The sequence below is a fragment of the Notolepis coatsorum genome, assembly GCF_963971535.1.
Source record: "Notolepis coatsorum genome assembly, chromosome: 2".
Taxonomy (NCBI): Eukaryota; Metazoa; Chordata; class Actinopteri; order Aulopiformes; family Paralepididae; genus Notolepis; species Notolepis coatsorum.
In genome coordinates, this window is record NC_140166.1 from 202,865,923 (window position 1) to 202,889,336 (window position 23,414).

At 41.3% G+C, this 23,414-nt stretch overlaps 2 protein-coding genes across 3 annotated transcripts; both read left to right on the plus strand.

Moving 5' to 3' along the window:
* The first annotated feature begins 1,695 nt into the window (after positions 1–1,695).
* On the plus strand, positions 1,696–14,335 carry zranb2 (zinc finger, RAN-binding domain containing 2). The gene is made up of 10 exons (XM_084307921.1): positions 1,696–1,830; positions 2,520–2,572; positions 2,684–2,792; positions 2,900–2,982; positions 5,316–5,392; positions 7,231–7,350; positions 10,710–10,996; positions 11,646–11,699; positions 12,533–12,805; positions 13,139–14,335. The coding sequence occupies exons 1-10, from the start codon at positions 1,763–1,765 to the stop codon at positions 13,203–13,205; spliced, it is 1,191 nt and encodes a 396-aa protein (XP_084164047.1). The 5' UTR covers positions 1,696–1,762; the 3' UTR covers positions 13,206–14,335.
* Positions 14,336–16,474: 2,139 nt separating this feature from the next.
* ptger3 (prostaglandin E receptor 3 (subtype EP3)) lies at positions 16,475–23,189 on the plus strand. Of its 2 annotated transcripts, none has more exons than XM_084307854.1 (3): positions 16,475–16,551; positions 17,058–18,061; positions 20,715–23,189. In XM_084307854.1, the coding sequence occupies exons 2-3, from the start codon at positions 17,186–17,188 to the stop codon at positions 21,051–21,053; spliced, it is 1,215 nt and encodes a 404-aa protein (XP_084163980.1). In that variant the 5' UTR covers positions 16,475–16,551; positions 17,058–17,185; the 3' UTR covers positions 21,054–23,189. The 2 variants fall into 2 exon arrangements, with proteins under 2 accessions (XP_084163980.1, XP_084163979.1); XM_084307853.1 differs by having other exon boundaries at positions 16,516–16,551; positions 17,055–18,061.
* The last annotated feature ends 225 nt before the right edge of the window (positions 23,190–23,414 follow it).

Here is a 23,414-nt window from a genome sequence, read left to right on the forward strand (position 1 = left end):
GCATGCTCACAATTATCTGTGCCACCAATCCAATCCCAATCCAATCCCAGTACAGGCATGGTCACAATTATCTGTGCCACCAATAATACCACTACTACTACTACTACTACTACTACTACTACTACTACTACTACTACTACTACTACTACTACTACTACTACTACTACTACTACTACTACTACTACTACTACTACTACTACTACTACTACTACTACTACTACTACTACTACTACTACTACTACTACTACTACTACTACTACTACTACTACTACTACTACTACTACTACTACTACTACTACTACTACTACTACTACTACTACTACTACTACTACTACTACTACTACTACTACTACTACTTACTACTACTACTACTACTACTACTACTACTACTACTACTACTACTACTACTACTACTACTACTACTACTACTACTACTACTACTACTACTACTACTACTACTCCTGGGGGACCCTGATGTAAACAAGACGAAAGTATTTTTCTGGTCTGCATCCGCCTTAACAATTGTGTGTATTGAGCAGTACTGTATTGTACCCATTCTGCAATCTGTTAATAAAGTGTTCAATCAATCAATCAAACTACTACTACTACTACTACTACTACTACTACTACTACTACTACTACTACTACTACTAATAATAATAATAATAATAATAATAATAATAATAATAATAATAATAATAATAATAATAATAATAATAATAATAATAATAATAATAATAATAATAATAATAATAATAATAATAATAATAATAATAATAATAATAATAATAATAATAATAATAATAATAATAATAATAATAATAATAATAATAATAATAATAATAATAATAATAATAATAATAATAATAATAATAATAATAATAATAATAATAATAATAATAATAATAATAATAATAATAATAATAATAATAATAATAATAATAACAACAATAACTATTTGTTTTAGGGTCTGGTTTCAAACTAGCTTTCAGCCTCTCCCTTTTAGCTAAATACTGTTGCCGCTATTCATCCCTTTCAATAAAGTGATAATAAGACGAGCTGCCTATAATTTAGATCATTATATCGTATTTATGTCTATGCACAACAACACAGCTATTTTTTAAAGTTCCAACAAATGTAACCACCTGTATTGTATGTATTGAGCTGTACTGCACTGTACCCATTCTGCAATCTGTTAATAAAGTTTTCATTCATTCATTCATTCATTCACCTCAGTTGGCAAAAAATCATTCATGTTCAAAGGTCCATCTGACTGGAATAATCTTCCAGTTCATATTCGATCTATAACCTCCTCCCAACTGTTTAAATCTGCGCTGTCCTCTCACCTTGAGATTACTTGTTCATGTTTCCACCAATAATAGTATAATCTTTGAAGCAATCACTGTGAATATGTGCTCTGTGTCTTTGTCTTATGTTCCTCTTGTTTGATGTTGTTTGAACCTGTTTATTATTATTATTCTTTTGTTATGTTTAATACAGATATGTAATTTATGTATTTTGTAAGCTGTGTGGACCCCCTTGAAAACGAGATGGTTCATCTCAAGGGATAATTCCAAATAAAGAATTTCAATATAACATGAATCTATTCCAGTCAGAAGTCCCGGTGCTGACCGCCAGGGGTGTTGAAGAGAGAGAGAGCAGAGACAGGCTGACTCACGTCACAGTCCAGACCGCTGCATCCTCTCACACACATGATTGAGCACACCTAGCTAGCGTGCTACTGCTGGACACAAAACAAAACATGTCGGGATCGGGATCGGGAAAGAGTTTCCGAGTGAGCGACGGGGACTGGATCTGCCCTGATAAGAAGTAAGATATCCCCACAGGGCGAAATAAAAGTCTTTACGTGTCACTTTTTGCTAATCCAACACAGTGTTAATAATTTACTGACTTTGCTAACAGGCTAGCTAGCGGTTAGCCTTAGCTAACGTGCTAAACACACAAGGCCTACAGTGTGTTCACGCTGCTGCTGTGTCTGTGGCTAACGTGAGCTAGTGAGTTCAGCCTCCTTGCTATTCTCGTGACGTTGGAGCAAACTTAATGTACTAATTTCGATGGATGTGGAGAGTTTCGGGAAAAGATGATGCTTTGGCGCAGTACTGTTTTAACGTTCACCATCTGGGCGGCTACATGAGCTAGGTTAGAGGCAAGCTAGTGTTCTAGAGGTGGGCTTGTGGGTTGAATATCCGCAGCTCTTCACAGTTCAATGTGGGTGTTTCCTTCAAAAGCACTGAACCGTTATGTTTTACGAATGGGGTGTCCAGCTAGTCAGTTTATCAAATATGTTGGCATTGTTTAGTAACATTAAAAACTCTAATGTGGACGGTAAGCCAGTTGTCAAACTATTAGAATACAAGCTAGGCCTGTGTCACTAGATATCTAATGACAGGCTATTTGCTAATAATACCATTCAAAATCAATAAGTAAACTTAGCTGGTCACAGTTGCTAGTATAGACTTCATGCACGACTATCTAACCAATGCCCCATGTCATTGCAGGTGTGGAAATGTGAATTTTGCCAGAAGAACAAGCTGCAACAGATGTGGAAGAGGTAAATGACCCTGTACTAAACCGAGAACAGATTTGCTGCAAGTGTTATTAGACACAGCCCAATGTGTCAAGTTGCTATTATTACTACTGACTGCGTTCCCACTTTGTACAGAGAAGACAACGGAAGCAAAGATGATGAAAGCAGGAGGGACGGAGATTGGGAAAACCCTGGCTGAGAAGAGCAGAGGCCTCTTCAGTGCAAACGATTGGCAATGTAAAACGTACGTGACCCGTGTTAAAACGTTTGCATTGTAACGTATTAATGTTTATCTTCGTAGGCTGTGACACAAACCACCCTCACGGTACTGTTTGCTCTTTCTTCCCGAAGGTGTGGCAACGTGAATTGGGCAAGGCGGTCGGAGTGCAACATGTGCAACACACCCAAGTACGCCAAGCTTGAAGAGAGAACAGGTACGCGGATGGAAATGAAGGCTGAGGATTCAGACTCAACTAAACTGCATGGACTATAACGTATATCATGCCAGTTAGGGTACCTTATGTATTACTGCACCTATACATACTGTTTACTTTACTTACTCGTAGTATATATTAAGATTCTAAGTTCTATTGACCATATTTATTGTAACGTGTCGTATAATATAACTGATGGGGCATACAGACCCTCATCTTCACCTATGACTACACTGCCTACTTACTCATATGCTTATATTCAGAGTTGATTATATTGTTTACACTGCTTATTTTAACTTTTCTACCGTACTATAATTAGATTGCCCATATTTGTCTTTCTACTACCGTATTACCCTGCCCATACGCGTGAATACTTTCCCCAAGGTGGTTGTCCTTCCGCGTTCGGTTTGCGCTGCCTGATTGGCCACTGACGCTTCTCTCAGTGCCCAATCGTGTTGTGCCTAGCTTTCAGTTCCACAGCCCAAGTCCTTCAGTTCCACAGCCCATTTCCTCGTATTGTTTTCATCTCTCTATATTAACGTAGCCCATTTCCTCGTATTGTTTTCATCTCTCTATATTAACGTAGCCCATTTCCTCGTATTGTTTTCATCTCTCTATATTAACGTAGCCCATTTCCTCGTATTGTTTTCATCTCTATATTAACACTTTGACGACCGTTCGGCGCCGTCTAATATGGTGCTAGAGGACCAAGGTTTGTCAACAAACCGATGTGTCTTTGTAGAGCTATATCTATACTTTATAGTATTGTTATCTGTCCATTCTCATTGTCACTTGAGTTCATAAACCGTTCCTTAAAAATGGCTTAAAGAAAAAAATAATCCATCAATAGGTTGTCATTTTATAGCGCCGTGAATATAAGCTTTATCGCAGATTTCGTCTCATATATTTTCTGGAAAGCTACTTATAGAGCTAAAGGCTACTAACGTTATATTCAACAGCATTTCTGTTGTATATATTGTGCTAATGAAATAACACAAACTGCTTATGATCCGGACTATCCCATAGCATCTATGGATGAAAGGGGGGCGGCGGGGAACGTCGATTAGTATTATTGATTACCAATAGAGTGTCCGTGTAAGTAGCCACATTCACTGATCGAATGCTTGCGTCTCACAACAATGTCTGATACGGCTGTAATTTAGGTGAATAAGGTCTTACCGTCAGCCGGTGGGATACCCTACAGCATTTCCCCGTTATCGATCGGCATCTGGTAGATCGATATGTCCATTGGTTGATGATAATCCCCTTATTCCATGGTGAGATCTGCGATTCGAAACGTGATACACGGTGCATGATGTTGCTTTGGGATCAGAGTAATGTGATACTCCGTTGGAGGCTAAAGAAGAAAAAAAATCCATTCACCGACAATGATACTGCAGTGGAGCGATGGCGCCCCTAAGAGGATCTGGCCGGTATTGCATGTTGCCGAGGGTAGATCTGCAGAGTCGATCGGGGATCTTGATCCGGTTATTAATATGGAATAAAACAATAACAACTTGCCACGGCTATATACGTGCCTCTGGTCCACAACGCATGGATTCGAAACACGTATTTATACGTGGCCGGTCCCAATAGTGTTAACGTAGCCCATTTACTCGTATTGTTTTCATCTCTCTATATTAACGTAACGCGCTATTCATATCAATCGACATCACATCAATATAAATAACGTATTGTTTTCATCTCTATATTAACGTAACGCGCTATTCATATCAATCGGCATCACATCAATATAAATAACGTATTGTTTTCATCTCTTTATATTAACGTAACGCGCTATTCATATCAATCGACATCACATCAATATAAATAACCTATTGTTTTCAGTATATTGCACGGCGGTAGCAGTATATTGATGCACGGCGGTAGTAGTTAGTGCATTGATGTGCTAGTTAGTTAGTATATTGATGCACGGCGGTAGTGAGTTACAGTATATTGATGCACGGCGGTAGTAGTTAGTGCATTGATGTGCTAGTTAGTTAGTATATTGATGCACGGCGGTAGCGAGTTAGTTGATAGTTAGTAGTATATTGATGCAGGTAGGTAGCTGATGCGACGAACTTGTGGAACTGAGAAGTTCTGAAAGTTAGGAGCGAGAGTTAGGAGTAACACGATTGGGCGCTGAGAGAAGCGTCAGTGGCCAATCAGGCCGCGTAAACCGAACGCGGAAGGACAACCACCTTGGGGAAAGTATTCACGCTGCCCATACATGTACCTCCCCTCCCCCATGCTGTTATGATGCCTGCATTTTCCCAAGGGGATCAATGAAGGAATATCTTATCTTAACGTGTTTATCCTTATCTGTTTTTCAGGCTACGGCGGAGGCTTCAATGAAAGGGAAAATGTGGAATACATTGAACGAGAGGACTCTGATGGTGAATATGATGAGGTGAATATACTGAATCTGTATTACTATGATCAAATCAAACAAATTAAATTCAATACATTTGAGATTCAGCCCCACCTTAGTCTATTTCCGAGGATTGACCATGTATGCTAACTTCAACTGTGTTTATTGATTACTGGGGATGCTCGATATTGGCTTTTTTACCTATACCGATATTGTCCAACTCTTAATTTCCCATACCGATATCAACCGATACCGATATATGCAGGGTTTCCCCCCCAAAAATCTGAATAATTTCAGGTAATTAACATTACATATCTCTTGTTGTGGAATTATCACAACATTATGCATACTTTTGACAATAAATAAAATCAAAATTTGTTCTTACTTGCTTGCCTGGGTAAATAAAGGTTCTAGAAATGTAAAAATAAAAAAAATAAAATGTTTTTGAAAACCGATATTTTCCGATATCACATTTTAATGCCGATATTGGCCGATAATATCGGACATCCCTATTGATTACTAATTGATTAGTTATAGGGCGGCTAAGTGGCGCAGTGGGCAAGACGCTCGCCACTAATGCAGGAGATGCTGGGTTTGAGCCCAGCTCTCGGCGTTGCTACCAGCTTGGCTGGTCGTTCATACTAACACAATTGGCAGTGTTAGGGGTGGGAAAGCTGGTGGGTGGGGATTGGACGTTGTGGACAGCGACTCCTACAGGTCGGTTGGTGCGCCTGTGCAGCAGAATCAGGAAGTAACTGGGGCAGCGTGAGCCTCCCACGCGTTACTCCTCGCTACTGAGAGATTGTGCTGTTCAGGTGAAAAGATGCGACGGCTGCCTCCTCGTGTACCGGAGGGGACACGTGATGCAAGGCTTCGTCCACACTGCAGCCGACCAGTGGGAGGCATAGTCTAGCAACGTTCGAGACGGGAGGGGAGAATTGAAGGGAGAATTGGCGAGGCGAAATTGGAATGGGAGAAAAACAGGAAAATAAGGAGAAAGTGGATCAAAAAATATAAATTCATTAGTTATGCGTTTTGAAAGCCGCTGACCTATCAAGTATGCATACTGGGGAGGGGGTCTTTGGGAATCTTCCGATTCCCATTAGATTCAGAATGGATATTTGATTCTAGATTGCTGGTTTTGAGTAAATTTGACTGCGGTAGACAGGGTTAATAAGTCTGGAAGACAATAATTACACCGCATCATATGTAAACCTTGCCTACCGTGCTGTTCCATGTTGCAGCCACATCAAGTCAAATACAGACAGGATGACATGCCTGGGCTCAATAGAGGCCTTGCACAGAATGTTTGTGTAGTTCTTCCATCATGGCTGTTTGTAACATAGCAACCATTGTTTTTTACATGGCGATGTTATATATGTGTTGATAAATGAGAAATGTATCAACAAAAACATAATAATCTGGCATTTTATTACTGGATCAGTAATCATCAACTTTATTATCAACAACGCTGTAGGGGCGCAGATCTAATGAATAGGCTATCGACTCTTCGCCCGTTCAGAGTTGGCCCAGGCTGGACGTTTAGAAAAGCGAACAGCAGAATCGTTTAGACTTCCAGTCAAATTAAAAATAAAAGTCATCGATTAGTAGTCATTGACTAATAGTTATATAGTTATAGTTTGTATAGATGGAATATACGTTGTGTATCATGTTTACAAATCTACTACAGCCATGTTTTTCTGAATGTATGCACATTCAAAGATGTGACAATAAAATAATCCAAATCTGATTACAAGACTGAAAACTTGGAATTTGAGATTCTTATGTGAATCGACCCCCCCACACACACCCTTAATACACAGTATAATGCTAGACCGATTATGCTAATAAGGGGCGTGTCCTTTACCATTTCACAGTTTGGCAGGAAAAAGAAGAAATTCCGTAAAGATGATATTAAGAAGGAGGCAGGTGATGACGACGATGAAGAGGAAGAAGACGACGATGAGGAAGGAGACCTTTCCAAATACAAACTGGATGTGAGTGTCCCAAACAGGAAAAACTAAAAACAAACAAAGTACAGTACAACTCAAATAAGTTGGCATCCAACCAGTGTGCAAGGTAACAGTAAAGTGCACAACAATATACAGAGTAACAAGTGGAATATATATAGAACGAAGCTACTGAGTAAATATGATAATGTGTGTAAATTATGTATTGTGTGGGAGGAAACCGGAGTACCCAGAGGAAACCCACGCAAACGCAGTGACTATGCAAAATCCACACAGAAAGGCCTTCCACCGGGGTTGGGACCCAGAACTTTCTTGCTGTGAGGCAGCAGTGCTATCCACTGTGCCACCTTCCAGCTAACTAGCACAATCGAGCTAGTTAGTCACAAACTGAGGGGAAAAAAAATCAACGGGGACACGCTCTGTACAAGCTGACTAAGGGCCTGTTTAGACGGAAACGCTAGCAGGTGAATCCGCAAAAATATTTTTTCGGATGTGCCTTTCGTTTATACGGAAACGGCGTTTTTACGGGTGGAATTCCTAGAAACGCAAAAGCTTTGCGCTCTCGTCTAAACTGTTAAAACGTATAAATCTGATAAAACGATGACGAAAGGTTTGTCACGGCTCTGGTCGCGCGTACTGCTTACGTCACAGGTAGCAGGTATGCGCCAGTAGCCGAGACTTAAACAAAGCAAGTATGTCTGACTTATATCAACGGAGATCACCTGAAGGCTACATTGGCAGTACTTTTAACCCTTTCACTGCCACACGACAGAAGGTTACCCCTTTACTATCACACAACCGGCTGTCGTGTGGCAGTGAAAGGGTTAAATACACAAGAATCTGTCCCGCGGCGTGAGTGGACCCACTGTCTGTGAGTGACTCTGCTTTGGTGCAATCACATTCCCCATCCACAGTCTGCGAATCAGAGGCAGAGTAGGGCGGGTCTTCACAGCACGTCATGTGACATATGCGCCAATCGTGTGACAGCGGGTCTCCGTCGTTACAGCGTCGTCTGCACGGAGAATTCCACTCCAAAACGCTCGTCTAAACTTAAAATTAAAAGTGAAACCGCAAGATGACTTTTGCGGTTTCTGTTCACAAAACGCTCGTCTAAACGGGGCCTAAAGCTCACTGGAAAATGTTTTTTTTGTGTGCACTGTGTGGAGTAGATTCAGTAGAGCTTCAGTTGTACGCACTAGTATGAGGAACAGCATGGACTGTGCTGAGAAGGTGGCACAGTGGTCAGCTCTGCTGCCTCACAGCAAGACGGTCCTGGGTCTGAACCCCGACCTCACAGCAAGACGGTCCTGGGTCTGAATCCTTGGTGGCACAGTGGTTAGCACTGCTGCCTCACAGCAAGAACGTTCTTGGTTCGAACCCCGGTGGAAGGCCTTTCTGTGGGGAGTTTGCAAGGTCTCTGTGTTTGCATGGGTTTCCTCCGGGTACTCCGGTTTCCTCCCTCACATACATTAGATTTGCATATTTACTCGGTAGCTTCGTTATATCACTTGTTACTCTGTATATTGTTATGCACTTTACTGTTCCCTTGCACTCTGGTTATATGCCAACTTAACCAGCGGCGACAGTGGGCTCGGGAGGTAGAGCCAGTTAAATTCCCGCTCCTCCCGGTCAGCGTGTCGAAGTGTCCTTGAGCAAGACACTTAACCCTTAACTACTCCCGATGAGCAGGTCGGCACCTTGCATGGTCGCATCTGCCGTCAGTGTGAGTGTGTGAGTGAATGGTTGAATGTGAGGAACTAAATTGTAAAGCGCTTTGGATAAAAGCTGGTATATAAATGCACCATTTACCATTTATTTTTGTTGTGCTGTACAATGACAACATTTAATCTTTAATATAAAATTGTTTAACCACTTAACGTTGTGGCGGCCTGCTCTCGGTCGGTGTGACACTGTGTTATTGTCTCTCAACCAACGCATCGGTTGAAAGCAAAAATCGCAGCCGTTTGACACACTGCTTGACCTATTATGTGCTTCCAATCTCGGGTTATAAGACCAAACGGCCAACAAGCGTCAGTTTTTCGAAAAAGTGACCACCTCCGGTTTCACCTCTCAATGACCGGACAAATCACCACTGATGCTGAAAATGATTGACAGTTTGTGTAGAAAAGAATGACATCTTATTGGTTTTCTGAGACCGATAAGCGGTAAAAGCGTACCGTACGCAAGAGAATGAACGTGCACCTATCTCTCCGGAGCGCAAATTGGGCTGATCTATTGTTGTCGCTCCTCTGGCGGTTGAGGGTTTGTTTATGTATGTGTAGGGAAGGGGTGGGGTGGTGTATGTGACAAGACATTAGAGGGAGAGGGGACTGAGGTAGTGTTGACTCCTCACAACTTTTTTGGAAAAACCCCTAAACATAGCATTACATAAAGATGTGTAAAACATAATTTCTTTTATCGACTTTGGAGATGTTCTAGGTAAGACTTCATGCTATGGCCCCAGCGGTGTTTCAGCTAATAACTATAGAGTAGATGGATCTGCAGGGATCTGTTTGCAAAATAATTCAGATGAAAATTTTAAAACGTTTATTTCAGTGTGTTGGGCTGTCTTAAATACTTCGAAGCTTCGTTCGATGGGCATGGGATTCGAATGGGAAAATAAAATTCGATATTAAAAAAATAAAATAACTATATATATTTTTACCTGCAAAATCAACTCTGCCTCTCTTTAACTACAACAAGCAATGCCGTTTGGTTTGTTATTTAAGATGAGGTCGGACTCGGCACTGACAGATTTGTGTTCATTGTACTGCTTTTATAAAGCCTCAAATGACTGCTTACAATATTTCATGAAAGCAAAGTGTTTAGTTTGTCTAAGATTTAAAAAGTTTTAAACTTTACAGCACTGACAATTCTCTATAGTATTTTTTATAGTGTCCCGACCCATATAAAAACATGTCTTAATAAAAAATAAATCGAATTCTGCCTTTGTCTCTATTAACTACATATAAATATGTATATAATTGTTTGCTTTATAGACGAAGGTTTTTAATAATTATGTAATGTAATGTTGTTGGCTGTGTAACGGAGAGCAGCCGCCCAGGCAGTGCAGCTCCCGACTCATTATTAATTTAATTAAATAATCCAATCCACTTTATTTATAGAGCACATTTAAAAACAACAAAGTTGAACAAAGTGCTGTACAAGTCTCAACATATTTTCTTTTTTAATAAACAAAATAATACAATTTCTATCTCGAAGCTTCGAATTAAAATCTAATCTCGGCCCCGAAGCTTCGAATGCCAAAAGAATATTCGAAGGTCAGCCCAAACCTCTGTAACTCTATGCAATCGACAGGCGTTTTATGCAAAATTTGCAGGACTGTTGAGAGGTTACAACTAATTGCTTACATTTTGCCGCCTCAGGATGACGATGACGATGATGACGAAGATGGAGACCTGTCAAAGTACGACCTGGACGCCAGTGAGGACGAGGACGCGGCGGCCTCTGCCAAGAAGAAGGAGAAGGAGACGGACAAGGAGATAAAGAAGGAGACGGACAAGGAGACGGACAAGGAGACGGACAAGGAGACTGACAAGGAAACAGAGACGGAGAAGGAGAAAGAGAAGGGGAAGAAGGGCAGCCAGTCGGGTTCGTCCCATTCAGGCTCCTCCTCGGGCTCCTCCAGCTCCCGGTCTCGGTCCAGGTCCAGGTAAAAGGGTACAGGTCAAGGGTAACTCCAGGCAAAATGTCAGTATCAGCTCAATCTTCCTTCTAACTTTATTGACCCACGTGAATTATAAATGTCCTGTTTTTTTTTTTGCGCTCATTCCTTTTGTTTTTGGTTTTATGGCCCTTCCCTATTGTGTTGTGTGTGGAATTGAATGACCCCCCCCCCCCCTTCCCCACTTGGTGAAATTTTATTCAGAATACCTTTTTTGTTGTTTTTTATCTTGATTGTAATATTTGTTTGGTTTTTGCTATGACTTGAAATGTGAGGAACTGAGTTCATATTGTTATATTCCAACTCAATCAACGTGTTGTAGTTGGTCACTTCTCTCTATCCATTCCACAACTTGCTTCATGGAATTTGTTGTTATCTGGCGTTAGTGGTGCCTCTTTTCTGCTTTTTAATTAGTGTAATGTAATTTTCAGCGTTTTGTTATACCGTAGGTTTATTCTTGGTTTCTAACTGCACAGGAGTGTGAAAACAATTATTTTCTATTTTAATGTATTGCTTGCTGTAAATTGACGTGCAGTTTAATCTGCCGTGCAACGTAACGTCACGTGCACCATGCAGCCCCTCCTCTTCCCCCTCTGTTTGGAAAATATTGGAAAAAGTTCCGTTTCCTGTCTTTCAGATCCCGTTCTAGAAGCTCGTCCAGTTCCCGATCTCGCTCCAGGTCCCACTCCAGGTGAATGAGGTGACATGCACTCTCAACCCTTAAAGAGAGTGTATGTACAGTATCGGGGGGGGGCCTAAAGGTTCCAGAAGCTGCCACACCCTAGTGTAGGAGAGGTTGTACCGTGATGACCTACTGTGTACCACAGCCTCCCTCTTCTGATAGGCAGATCCTAGTTTTAGTGTGAACCCTAATGGTAAAATGCAAACATAAGCTACTCTTTATTTCCACTGCCCTGGCTGAATTAGTGTTTTGTCCTATTGAGCTATCAGTATTGCAGACATTAAACTCTACGTTGCTGGGTCTTTGTATATCAAGCCTGCCATAGCGGTCATAGTGACGACTGGATTGTTGATCGGGTCCCCTTTTTGTGTGCTGTCACTATGTTTTCGAGGGGGGGGGGGGGGGGCAGACCAGACCGATCCTAGATCAGTTCCCCTGAAGCGGAGAAACGCCTGCCTTGGGCTCAGTAGTGCTGCCTTGGCTCAGTGCTGCCTTGGGCTCAGTAGTGCTGCCTTGGCTCAGTAGTGCTGCCTTGGCTCAGTAGTGCTGCCTTGGGCTCTAGTGCTGCCTTGGGCTCAGTAGTGCTGCCTTGGCTCAGTAGTGCTGCCTTGGCTCAGTAGTGCTGCCTTGGGCTCAGTAGTGCTGCCTTGGGCTCAGTAGTGCTGCCTTGGCTCAGTAGTGCTGCCTTGGCTCAGTAGTGCTGCCTTGGTCTCAGTAGTGCTGCCTTGGGCTCAGTAGTGCTGCCTTGGCTCAGTAGTGCTGCCTTGGCTCAGTAGTGCTGCCTTGGCTCAGTGCTGCCGTGGCGTCACTGACTTTTGCTGCATGGTTTATCCCTCCAAAAGATCCAGCTCCAGGTCTGGAAAGGGCTCCTCTCCCAGGAAGGGCTCCTCTCCCAGGAAGGGCTCCTCTCCCAGGAAGGGCTCCTCTCCCAGGAAGGGCTCTTCTCCCAGGAAGGGCTCTTCTCCCAGGAAGGGCTCTTCTCCCAGGAAGGGCTCCTCTTCCAGGAAGGGGTCCCAGTCGCCCTCCTCGGCGGAGAGGGGAGAGAAGCGCAGCCGCTCCAGGTCGTCGTCCGGTGGGAGGAAGCGGAAGCGTTCTAGATCACGATCGTCCGAAAGGTTTGGGTTACAGTGGAATACCACAATGGTGTACTGACTTATTATTATTATTATTATTATTATTATTATTATTATTATTATTATTATTATTATTATTATTATTATTATTATTATTATTATTATTATTATTATTATTATTATCATGATTTATTAGCTTCCCATCACTTTGCTTACGGGATTCTTTTAGATTTAGTTGTTGATATTTCTGCCATGTATAACGATAATGCTTTCGATACCTTGTGCATGTCCTAATTAACGTTTATCTGAAAGTGAGTTGTTCAACCCAGGCCCCGCCTCACTCATCGTCCCGTGGTTCTTGTGTCTCGATTTCAGGCGCGGCGGGCAGTCCTCCGGCTCCTCCCACTCTGGCTCCAGTTCGAAAAAGAAAGAAAGCGTTTAAAAAAACAAAAACAAAAAACGGCCCTTTTAAGACGGGGGAGGGGGGGGTGAACCTTAGTAAAAATGCATGTTGTGTTTTAAGAAAAGGAAAAAACAAAACGGATCCGTTCATTATGCTGTTCATTCTAGTAGAGCCTTGCAGTGCACCTGATCGTTATTCTCCTCAGAAGAAGAATGCGGTGAAGCGTAATTTTCTCTTGTTACCTGTCCTTTTACATGCTGCCTTTTCTTTTTTCTTTCTTTTTTTTGACAACGCCTCCATCCCACTCTGTAACCAGTGTGTGTATTAACCTAAGGTGTCCAACAGACCTATTAACGTCTGCTTCCATAAAGAGAAACAATGATACTGTGAAAAGATTTTTATCCCATTTTTAAATCGATCCTGCCAAATGTCATGGTAGCGTTAGGATTAAATTCCACTAATTTTGTGGGGGGGGGGGGTTATAGTTTATTATTTTAGATTTACCTTTTCTTGAGCCGTGGATGGATTTTGATTTATTTTGTTTATCGTTCCACGATATCGGTTTTTCCATGTCTCAAAGCCTTCTTTCAAAGAGTATAGGAAATGTATTTACAGTGTCATACAGCCACCGTTACCGAATAATGTTTTCCGAAGTTAGCAAGACCTGTTAAGGTTGTCGAATTCAGTAACATTTGTTTTGCGTTGAAGGTAAGTATTTATTTTTCTTTTATATTTCTTGTTTAAACCAAGTGGAAGGAATCTCAACATGTTCTTTGGCTTCAGGATGATAAACATAATTTGGATCTCAGTCTTAAAACTTGTCAAATCATCACCTTCCCGACATAGGCTGTCGTGTTGCCTGTCTAACAGCTTCTCCAGGGATTCCTGACGGAATGATCTCTGATTTTTCACTATAGTGTTATTGTTTATAACTTGTAGTAGTATTCCTTTTTTTTTTTTACATTTTCTTTTCTTTTTTTTTCTCTCTCTTTGCATCTTTCCTAGTTTAATGTAAACACTTAATGGACATGTGCAGCAGGAATAACATATCAGATTAGGTATTTCCTTTTAATGACAGAATGATGTAGCCTAATGGGGTCTTTTTGTTGATTTAAAAAAAATGAACTAAAATGTAAACAACATGTAAATAAACAACTGTTCAAAAGTTATTTCAATTATAATTTTTTCCCCCCTTCCAACTATTTGATGTGCCTAGAAAAGGTCAGTGTTGTCTTTACAAGTCCTCCAGCTGCCTGCCAATCAAGTTTTAGGTTCTATCAATATAGTGGAAAGCGGCTTTTGTGTTTTAAGTGAATGTTGGCCCTCGTAATAATGGCAGTCCTCTATTCATGATGCCAGAGATGTTTCTGATGATGCTCAGATTATTTGAATTCAGTGTTTTCAGAATCTGAAAGGTATTTATTGCCAAGTAGTTTTTACATATACAAGGAATTTGATTTGGTCGTTTGGTGCGACATTAATGGACAGACTAGAATATAATAAAATGGAATATTAACTAATTTAAAATAGAAGTAGAGTAAAATGTTATGGGCCAGGGCCGTACAACTCTGCACGATGTGGTCGAGTACATACACTAATTGGAATAAAAATAACAATAGCAGTTGGATTAAATATTTAACAGGGATGTGAAAAAGCATCAATACTTTTTTGGGGGAAAACACTTAAAGAACCAGTACAATGGTAATGAAGTCAGAAAAAGCTTAGTATCGATACCTGAAGCTTACAAAATAATTAATGGGACCAGTGTGGTTGGTTGCTATGGGGGATTAGCATTGGTTTACTGTTCTAGCAGGTGATACATACATATTCACAGTTGCTGTGGATGTTTTTGAACAACTAAAATTAACTCAAATAGTTGCTAACTATTTACATGACTTATTTGTGTACTAGCTAGTTAATACCCTTTATATACCGATTGATGGGCCAACCAGGGTAATCTTAGTAAATTGTGCAATATCTTCAGGGAAGCAGATTAGATATCTGAAATGGCCTTTAGTCACAATTTCCACAACAGTTCTAACATGTTCGGCAATTGTACATGATCAACATATCTAAATGCAATTAGATTGAAAAACACGATTTTCATTGCATGGTTGCCTCCGCCGTCGCTGTGAATGAATGGGGAAAATGTGAGGAACAAAATTGTAAAGCGCTTTGGATATAAGGGATATATAAATCCACCATTTGCCTTTTTATTTGACCATTCATACAATAAGGCCGCAGATGCACACAGTCGCTGCTCTCTGCCATGCAGGTGGAGTGGCTGGAGTCTTCAAAGTGGAACAAGTGCAACACCACCTGCACAGTTGTACCTCGCGTTCCGCCAGCAGGTGGTGTCGCACTTGTTCCACTTTGAAGAGTCCAGTTCAGGTTTCACTGGAATCATTCCCAAGTAGCATAATGGCACTATCCACTGACACAGACACTCACATTTTTTGTTTAAAGTCTCACCAAAGATTTGATATTTAATATACAAACTTTTAAAAATTAGGTGGGGATGTATTGCATAATCTCACACATCCGAAAACATTAACTTTGCACACATTCATTTTGTTTGAGTTAGAATATGGCGACCCGTGATGTCATCGGTGACATTGAATCCTTGCGTTGTGTTAATTACAGCTCAATGAAATGATAAGGTAGCAGTCCCTATTGCTATTTTTCATCTAAATAATTCCATGAAGCTGTAATTAACAACACAGGGAGTCAATGTCCCCGGTGGCCATATTCAAACTCATTTACTCTCGATAACTAAATGAATGTGTGCATAACTAATGTTTGGATGTGTGAGATATGTGCGAAATAAATAGTTGTTTGCTGAAGTGCCCGTTTAAGTGTATTGAAGTGTAAATGAATGGATGAAAACTTTATTAAACAGATTGCAGAATGGGTACAATACAGTACGGCTCAATACACACAATTGTTAAGGGTTGGCAGACCAGTGTATAGTTATTAGTTAGGCTATTGATTTTGCATGGGTCAAATAACCTTTATTTGAAAGCGGTATAGTTCACAAATTAACTCTCGAGCTCTTCTGGACCATAGGAACACAACAATGAAATAAAAGCTTGGTGGAGCAATGTTGTTCCTAAGCGGGTCTGGGCATTGATGGTATAGTTTCATTCCATCCTCACTAGTGACAGAATGTAACCTGTTTTAACTCCCTGACTGAGATATGATCACATTCTCGTGATGATAATCTCTTGCAGTGTGCGCACGTGCTTGTTGTGCCCGTTCACGTGGGTGTTTACGCACGCATAGGGTAGGTGTCCTAAGTGGAGAAATGACTTCGTCTGCGCAAAAATAAAATAAAAGACCCGTAGTCGTGTGTTGTTCAAGTTTTGTTTTATTTGTCACATATAAGGTAGGCAGCAGGCTACATCATGTATTGATTGATTGATTGATTGAATGAAAAGTTTATTAACAGATTGCAGAATGGGTACAGTACAGTACAGCTCAATACATACAATTGTTAAGAGGATGCAGACCTGAGAAAGACTTTCGTCTTGTTTCCATCAGGGTCCTCCATTTTCAATTCATCATATTATTATTATATTCAATGTACATTACAGTGAAATGCTTGGTTATGTTACATAACTTCTGTATGAGCCCCCTGGGGTTGTGCTTCCTACAGTAACAAGTAAAAAGAATAAAGCCACACTATACAATATATACAAACTAAAGTACAAAAAAAGAAGTACAAAATGCTAACTCTTTTTTAAATGCAAAAATGAGGTAGGATGGATGTAGTGTAAATCCTTTTGTAATAAATAGATACAAATATGCTGTAGTGTTAAATAATGCTCTATAGTGTTGCAATATTTAAGCCTGTTAGTGTTGCTTTTATGTTGTTTTCTCCCCTCGCAGCAGGTGGTCCCTCCTCCTCCAGCGCTGAAGCGGTCTGACGCGCCTTTACGCACTCTTCACTCCAGTTGATCCAGGCATCTCGGACCGCTGGAGGATGCCGGGCTCTCCTGCTGGACACCTGCTGTGTATATATGCTTATCCTCGCCGAGAGGATGACTTCGGAACTCTGTGAGCCTCTCGACACGTGGAAGATCTCCGTTGGAGACATGTTGGGCTCCAACGTCTCCAAACCGTTGCGCGAGAGCAATATCACCAAAAGCAGCAGCTGTGGATCCGTATCAGTCGGTTTCCCGATTACTATGATGCTCACCGGCATGGTGGGCAACTCTCTAGCTCTTATTCTGGTGTATATATCTTACAGAAAGAAGGAGAATAGACGGAAAAGGTCGTTCTTGCTTTGCATCGGATCGCTGGCACTGACGGACCTGTTCGGGCAGCTTCTGACGAGTCCGGTTGTGATCTCGGTGTACCGGGCCGGTCTGAAGTGGGAGCGCATTGACCCATCGGGCAGATTGTGCGCTTTTTTCGGAGTGGTCATGACCACGTTTGGCCTGTGTTCTCTGTTCCTGGCCAGCGCCATGGCCATCGAGAGGGCTTTGGCGATCACCAGCCCCCACTGGTATTCCAACCACATGACAACCAGTGTGACCAAGCAGACCCTGGCCGTCATCTGGTGTCTGGTGCTGCTCTTCGCCCTCCTACCCGTCGCAGGTGTGGGGAAGTACACGCTCCAGTGGCCCGGCACCTGGTGCTTTATCAGCACGGGGGACAGAGAAGTGTCGGGCAACATGTTCTTTGCCATCACTTTCGCCCTGCTCGGGATTTTCGCCCTGCTTGTCACTTTCTCTTGCAACGTGGTGACTATCCGGGCGTTAATCATCCGTTGCAAAACTAAATCTGGCCAATCGTCCCAGACCTCAAAGCAGTGGGAGCGTTTGACCACGGAGACGGTCGTTCAGCTGTTAGGAATCATGTGCGTCCTGCTCATATGCTGGTCTCCTCTGTTGGTATGTTTTATACCCACACTTCTCCTATTACAGAGTCTGCACTTACAGAGATTAAATTACATTACACAGGCCGAGGCTATCAGGTATAAAGTATGTTATAAGGTTGCTCACATTTGACCTATGATGGTACCTAAATAGCAGTGACAGCCCTCTGCTGAATATGATTTTTATAATGCTATAATTCACATTCCACGACCAGTCTAAACATGTTTTATTGTCAGCTCTACTATGTCACATGCAGTAGCCCCCTGTCACAGATCTATATGTCCCTCTCAGAGATGCCTCATTTCTTGAGCTGTTGGTGGCTTTTAGAGCAAGAGGCAGCAAGAGCATAATTATTATTGCTAGTACAACCATAATATGATTAAGATAAAAAAAAAAAGTATATCTATCTATACATCCTTCTAGCTATATATATATAACTATGTATCTATCCACCCTATATTGACCGATCGATCTATCTATCTATTTATCTATCTATCTGTCTATCTAACTATGTATATATCCATCTATCTATCTATCTATCTATCTATCTATCTATCTATCTATCTATCTATCTATCTATCTATCTATCTATCTATCTATCTATCTATCTATCTATCTATCTATCTATCTATCTATCTATCTATCTATACATCCTTCTATCTATCTAGCTATATATCTATCTAACTATACATCCTTCTATCTATCTATCTATCTATCTATCTATCTATCTATCTATCTATCTATCTATCTATCTATCTATCTATCTATCTATCTATCTATCTATCTATCTATCTATCTATCTATCTATCTATCTATCTATCTATCTATCTATATCATACACAATACTGCATATGAATAGTCTCTTGCAGTCCTGTGTGCTTCCTTTGATATTCTGAAGCCATTCCTCATTAGGGAGAATCCACTTAGCCAAGACCTGTTTGGGGGTCTGCTCAGTGTGCGATGAGATCATGCACTGTCCATCACATGTATTAGAGTCCCACAGGGATATTAATAGAAGCCACAGAACTATGGTGGTGTGTGAGGACCTTCATGTTGAGAGTGTGGAGATATTGTGGTGGTGGTGGTGTGTGTGAGGACCTTCATGTTGAGAGTGTGGAGATATATGGTGATGGTGGTGGTGTGTGTGAGGACCTTCATGTTGAGAGTGTGGAGATATTGTGGTGGTGGTGGTGTGTGTGAGGACCTTCATGTTGAGAGTGTGGAGATATATGGTGACGGTGGTGGTGGTGTGTGTGAGGACCTTTGTGTTGAGAGTGTGGAGATATTCTGGTGGTGTGTGTGAGGACCTTTGTGTTAAGAGTGTGGAGATATTCTGGTGGTGGTGGTGTGTGTGTGTGTGAGGATCTTCATGTTGAGAGTGTGGAGATATTCTGGTGGTGGTGGTGTGAGTGTGAGGACCTTTGTGTTGAGAGTGTGGAGATATTCTGGTGGTGTGAGTGTGAGGACCTTTGTGTTGAGAGTGTGGAGATATTCTGGTGGTGTGTGTGAGTGTGAGGACCTTTGTGTTGAGAGTGTGGAGATATTCTGGTGGTGGTGGTGTGTGAGGACCTTTGTGTTGAGAGTGTGGAGATATTCTGGTGGTGGTGTGTGTGAGGACCTTTGTGTTGAGAGTGTGGAGATATTCTGGTGGTGGTGTGTGTGTGAGGACCTTTGTGTTGAGAGTGTGGAGATTATGGTGGTGGTGTGTGTGAAGATATTCATGTGATATTCTTCGCCAAGCTGACTCTATGTCAGGCACATTTTAAATGCCAAGGAAATGCTGTCAAAGCAAAACCTCTCGGGCAATAGATGTGCAGTCTTCCCTTCCTGAGAAAAAGAAAATCTTAGAACAATCTTAGAACATTGAAATACACACGTCACTGAATAGCACCACGACTTTGTTGATCTTTCTTTCCACAACTCTCATTTACATTTAGTAATTTAGCTGACACTTTTATCCAAAGCGACTTACAAATTGTGAACAACAAGTCAGCAGCAGGGGTACATCTCTGGCAGCTAATGCTCAGTGACATTGTTCGCTGTTGAACTTGAGTGTTACATTCTGAGTGCATAGTAGTATAGACATAATATTAGCATGATAGGTAATACACTTAATAATAATAAACTTTATTTGTATAGCACCTTTCATACAATAATTGCAGCAAAAAAAGACAGGCATAAAATGAGCATCAAAATAGACAAAGTCAAGGTAAGACATAGAACACCAAATCACAGTTCTTCGTATTAGGATTTAATATCCCAATAGGCCTCTTTGTTTACGGTTTGATCATCACACATAATATAGACAATAAAAAAATAGACAGTAATAAAAGAGCAGCAAAATAGTTCAATAGTGCAGTGCAATAAAATAGTTAGGAAAATAGAATAGACAGAGTAAAATAATGCAATAGTGCAGTTCTGAATGACTGTTTAAACTGTTTAAAACCTGACGGTCTTTCCTGTTTGATACCCACAGCTTAAAGTATAATAAAGAAGTAGTAAAGTAATAGGTAGTAGTATAAGTATAATAGCATAGTAGTAAGGTACATAATAGTAAAAGACAGTAAGAAGGTTTGTTTTATTTAAAAAAAAAAAAATTAAATAGTTTGAAGAGAAGAATTGTAACCCTCCCTTTTGACAGTTGCCCTTGTCTCCGCTCCTCTGCCAGGTGCTGATGCTGCGCATGGTCTCCACCCAGACCTCCTCCCATCACTGCAAGTCGGCCTTCGCGGCGGCCTCCTCCTCCTCCTCTGCCCTCAGCCAGGACCACCAGCTGGACTGTAACTTCTTCCTGACCGCAATCCGCCTGGCCTCCCTCAACCAGATCCTGGACCCCTGGGTCTATCTGCTGCTTCGGGAGATCCTCCTCCGCAAGTTCTGCATGGTGGCCAACGCCGTGGCCAACTGCTCCGTGGAGGACCAGAAGGAGGCCCCGGCGGCCCTGGACGCCCTCAACAAACCGAGTCCCGCCGACAACAACAGCCCCCCGAAGCAGGAGGCGGAGTAGCAAGATGTCCTTTTTTTTCATCTTTTAGAGCAGAAGGATTCGGTGGATATGAAGATGGATACCTTCTGGGAGATTAGGAATTGGATCTTCTTATTCCTGTGTCGCCCACAGAAGAATATCCCGCAATGAACAGTCTTCATCGCATCGCACTGTGAACAGGCGATGTCTCCATGGGCACTTATCTTTGCTTTTCTGCTTCAACACATTCCATTTAAAGTCACCTAACCTGCATGTGGACGCATGGCCTCGCCGTCCCGGGTCTCAGGCTGTCGGAGTCTATCTACTCCGGGGGGATTTAGTACACAGTCGCTCAGACCCGACCAAATATGGCATGAAGAATAGAGTAGGTGCCAGAAGATCTGTACCGAAACAAGCCGCTGGTCTCAAAGATCTTGTCAATGGCGGTTTTGTTGAACCTTGTGGACCAGGACTCTCCTTGTGGACAAGGAAGCTCTTAACTCTCTCATGTAAAAGAAAGGGGTGCATCACACACACGCTCTGTTCATTCTCAGTGCCTGCTAACGTCTGTAGCTGCTTGTGCCAAAATGAATCATCTGCTGCATGAAAAAACCATGGACAAATTCAATGGACAGCTTGATTGTGTGACTTTTTTTGTGAATGTACTTCAATTAAGGATGAGCCTGTATATCGCTTGTGACCAGTTTTCATTTGCTTTTACGTATCTCATTTGAATTGTAACCTTTTTGTAAAAAAGAATTAAAAAAAAAGAAAAAAAAAGGAAATAAAAAGGGATGAAGTTGAAACGCAAACCCAAAACTGAAGCCAATGACGGCGTGCTATACGTAATGATTGTGAGAGTTATTTATTTATATTCGTGGTAAACATTGTAAATGTAACACATTTGTTGTTTCTGTGGTGAATGCCGGAGATGATGTGGACGTGAGCTCTTGTAATTGTGTTATGTATTAAGTACTGACCTGTCCCCAATGAAATGTGAAAATTCTATCTTGCTATACCATTCTCCCTCTTGAAAATGAAAAATCATGAGCTAAGCCCTGGTGAATATGTAGCTAAGTGAGGCTTTACTTAATAGAATACTTCTCATAATGGGATTGAAGCCGACTCACATGAAAGCCAACGGGAGTGGGAAATGAGATTATGCACTTGTGCCAGCTAATATCACCCTGGTCATCAGCTACTTCTGTCTCTGGTGCTTTGATACGTTCTCAGTTCTACTGTCCTACAGTAATTGCTGACTGATCACCGCAGCTTCTGCTGACGCTGCCTTCGACATGTACAGTGCCGTTTCTCTGAGGTTCTTAGCGCGAAGTCACCACGCTGTGTTGTGAGGACGTTTGACTTCTCCTGAGTACCAGTTGTACCCCTCAGATGAAGAACCATATAAGTACATTTGGAACCCGTCGGAATGGCTCGCACGTATATTTGCGGTTGTGAAGTCAGTCCAAATCACTTGACATTTGAATGTGATACATCACACCCACAGTGTTTAGCCTCATGAATGTACACTCCAACTTACCATCTTTAGATAATTAGATTTTAAAACACGGTTCGTCTGAGAACCTAAGACAGACTTATATGGTTCTTCGCCTGAAGAATGAGCTATTGTCAAATTAGTAGTTTTTCTCTTTGACAGATCACGGTTCACAGAGTACTGTAGTAAGTCAACAATCCCCCTCCCTTCCCCATCTGTTTATTACTGCCTCAGCTAACAACAGCCTTATCATGCCATTCAAATGTGAGAATACTCACAAGCTCGTTAAGACCGCCATGTGGAGATTGTGTTTATTATTTCGATTGTTTCCATGTCAGCGATTGCTGTCTACCCGCCAGCAGTGATAGTACAGATGTGGAATGTTTATTATAATTTTTTTCCCCAACAACTGTCTAGCTAGATCACCTCAGTAACCAGCTCAAAGGTTTAGTCTTGACAGGTGAGAGACGAGAAATAAAAAAATATTCAGTTGTTATTGTTGTGGTAGCTGTGCTGCATTAGTCTCTTCAGTTCAGGGGAGGTTTGCTCAGTTTCCTGTTGTTCCTGAACGCATCGCTTGCTATTGTATGAATAAGCAAATCAGATCTACATGATGTACCTTGCTTGTAAATAGGTGTTTAATATAAAATTATTAATTTATTCTTTCACAAGGACTCATTTTCTTTCATTTGTATGTGATAGGTGTTCAATCTAATGATGGCTGATTAGCCGTATTTGTGTTGTTGCATTCATTCCAAGCATATGTTTGCATTATGCGACAGTTAATGTGCAATTAACTTGTAATCAAGGACTAGATCCAGGGTTACTTTCATGCATAACGGTGTGATTATTTTCACTCACAATTTGTCACAGGGTGTGATTGTTTGGGAGATGAACATAATTAGAAT

What these genes read in the sequence shown, in the direction of transcription:
- zranb2 (XM_084307921.1), top strand. Translation starts at nt 1,763, where the DNA reads ATGTCGGGATCGGGATCGGGAAAGAGTTTCCGAGTGAGCGACGGGGAC. An exon ending in TGGATCTGCCCTGATAAGAA is followed by an intron (nt 1,831 to 2,519) that starts GTAAGATATCCC and finishes ATGTCATTGCAG; the next exon opens with GTGTGGAAATGTGAATTTTG. An exon ending in CGCTCCAGGTCCCACTCCAG is followed by an intron (nt 11,700 to 12,532) that starts GTGAATGAGGTG and finishes TCCCTCCAAAAG; the next exon opens with ATCCAGCTCCAGGTCTGGAA.
- ptger3 (XM_084307854.1), top strand. Translation starts at nt 17,186, where the DNA reads ATGCTTATCCTCGCCGAGAGGATGACTTCGGAACTCTGTGAGCCTCTC. An exon ending in TATGCTGGTCTCCTCTGTTG is followed by an intron (nt 18,062 to 20,714) that starts GTATGTTTTATA and finishes CTCCTCTGCCAG; the next exon opens with GTGCTGATGCTGCGCATGGT.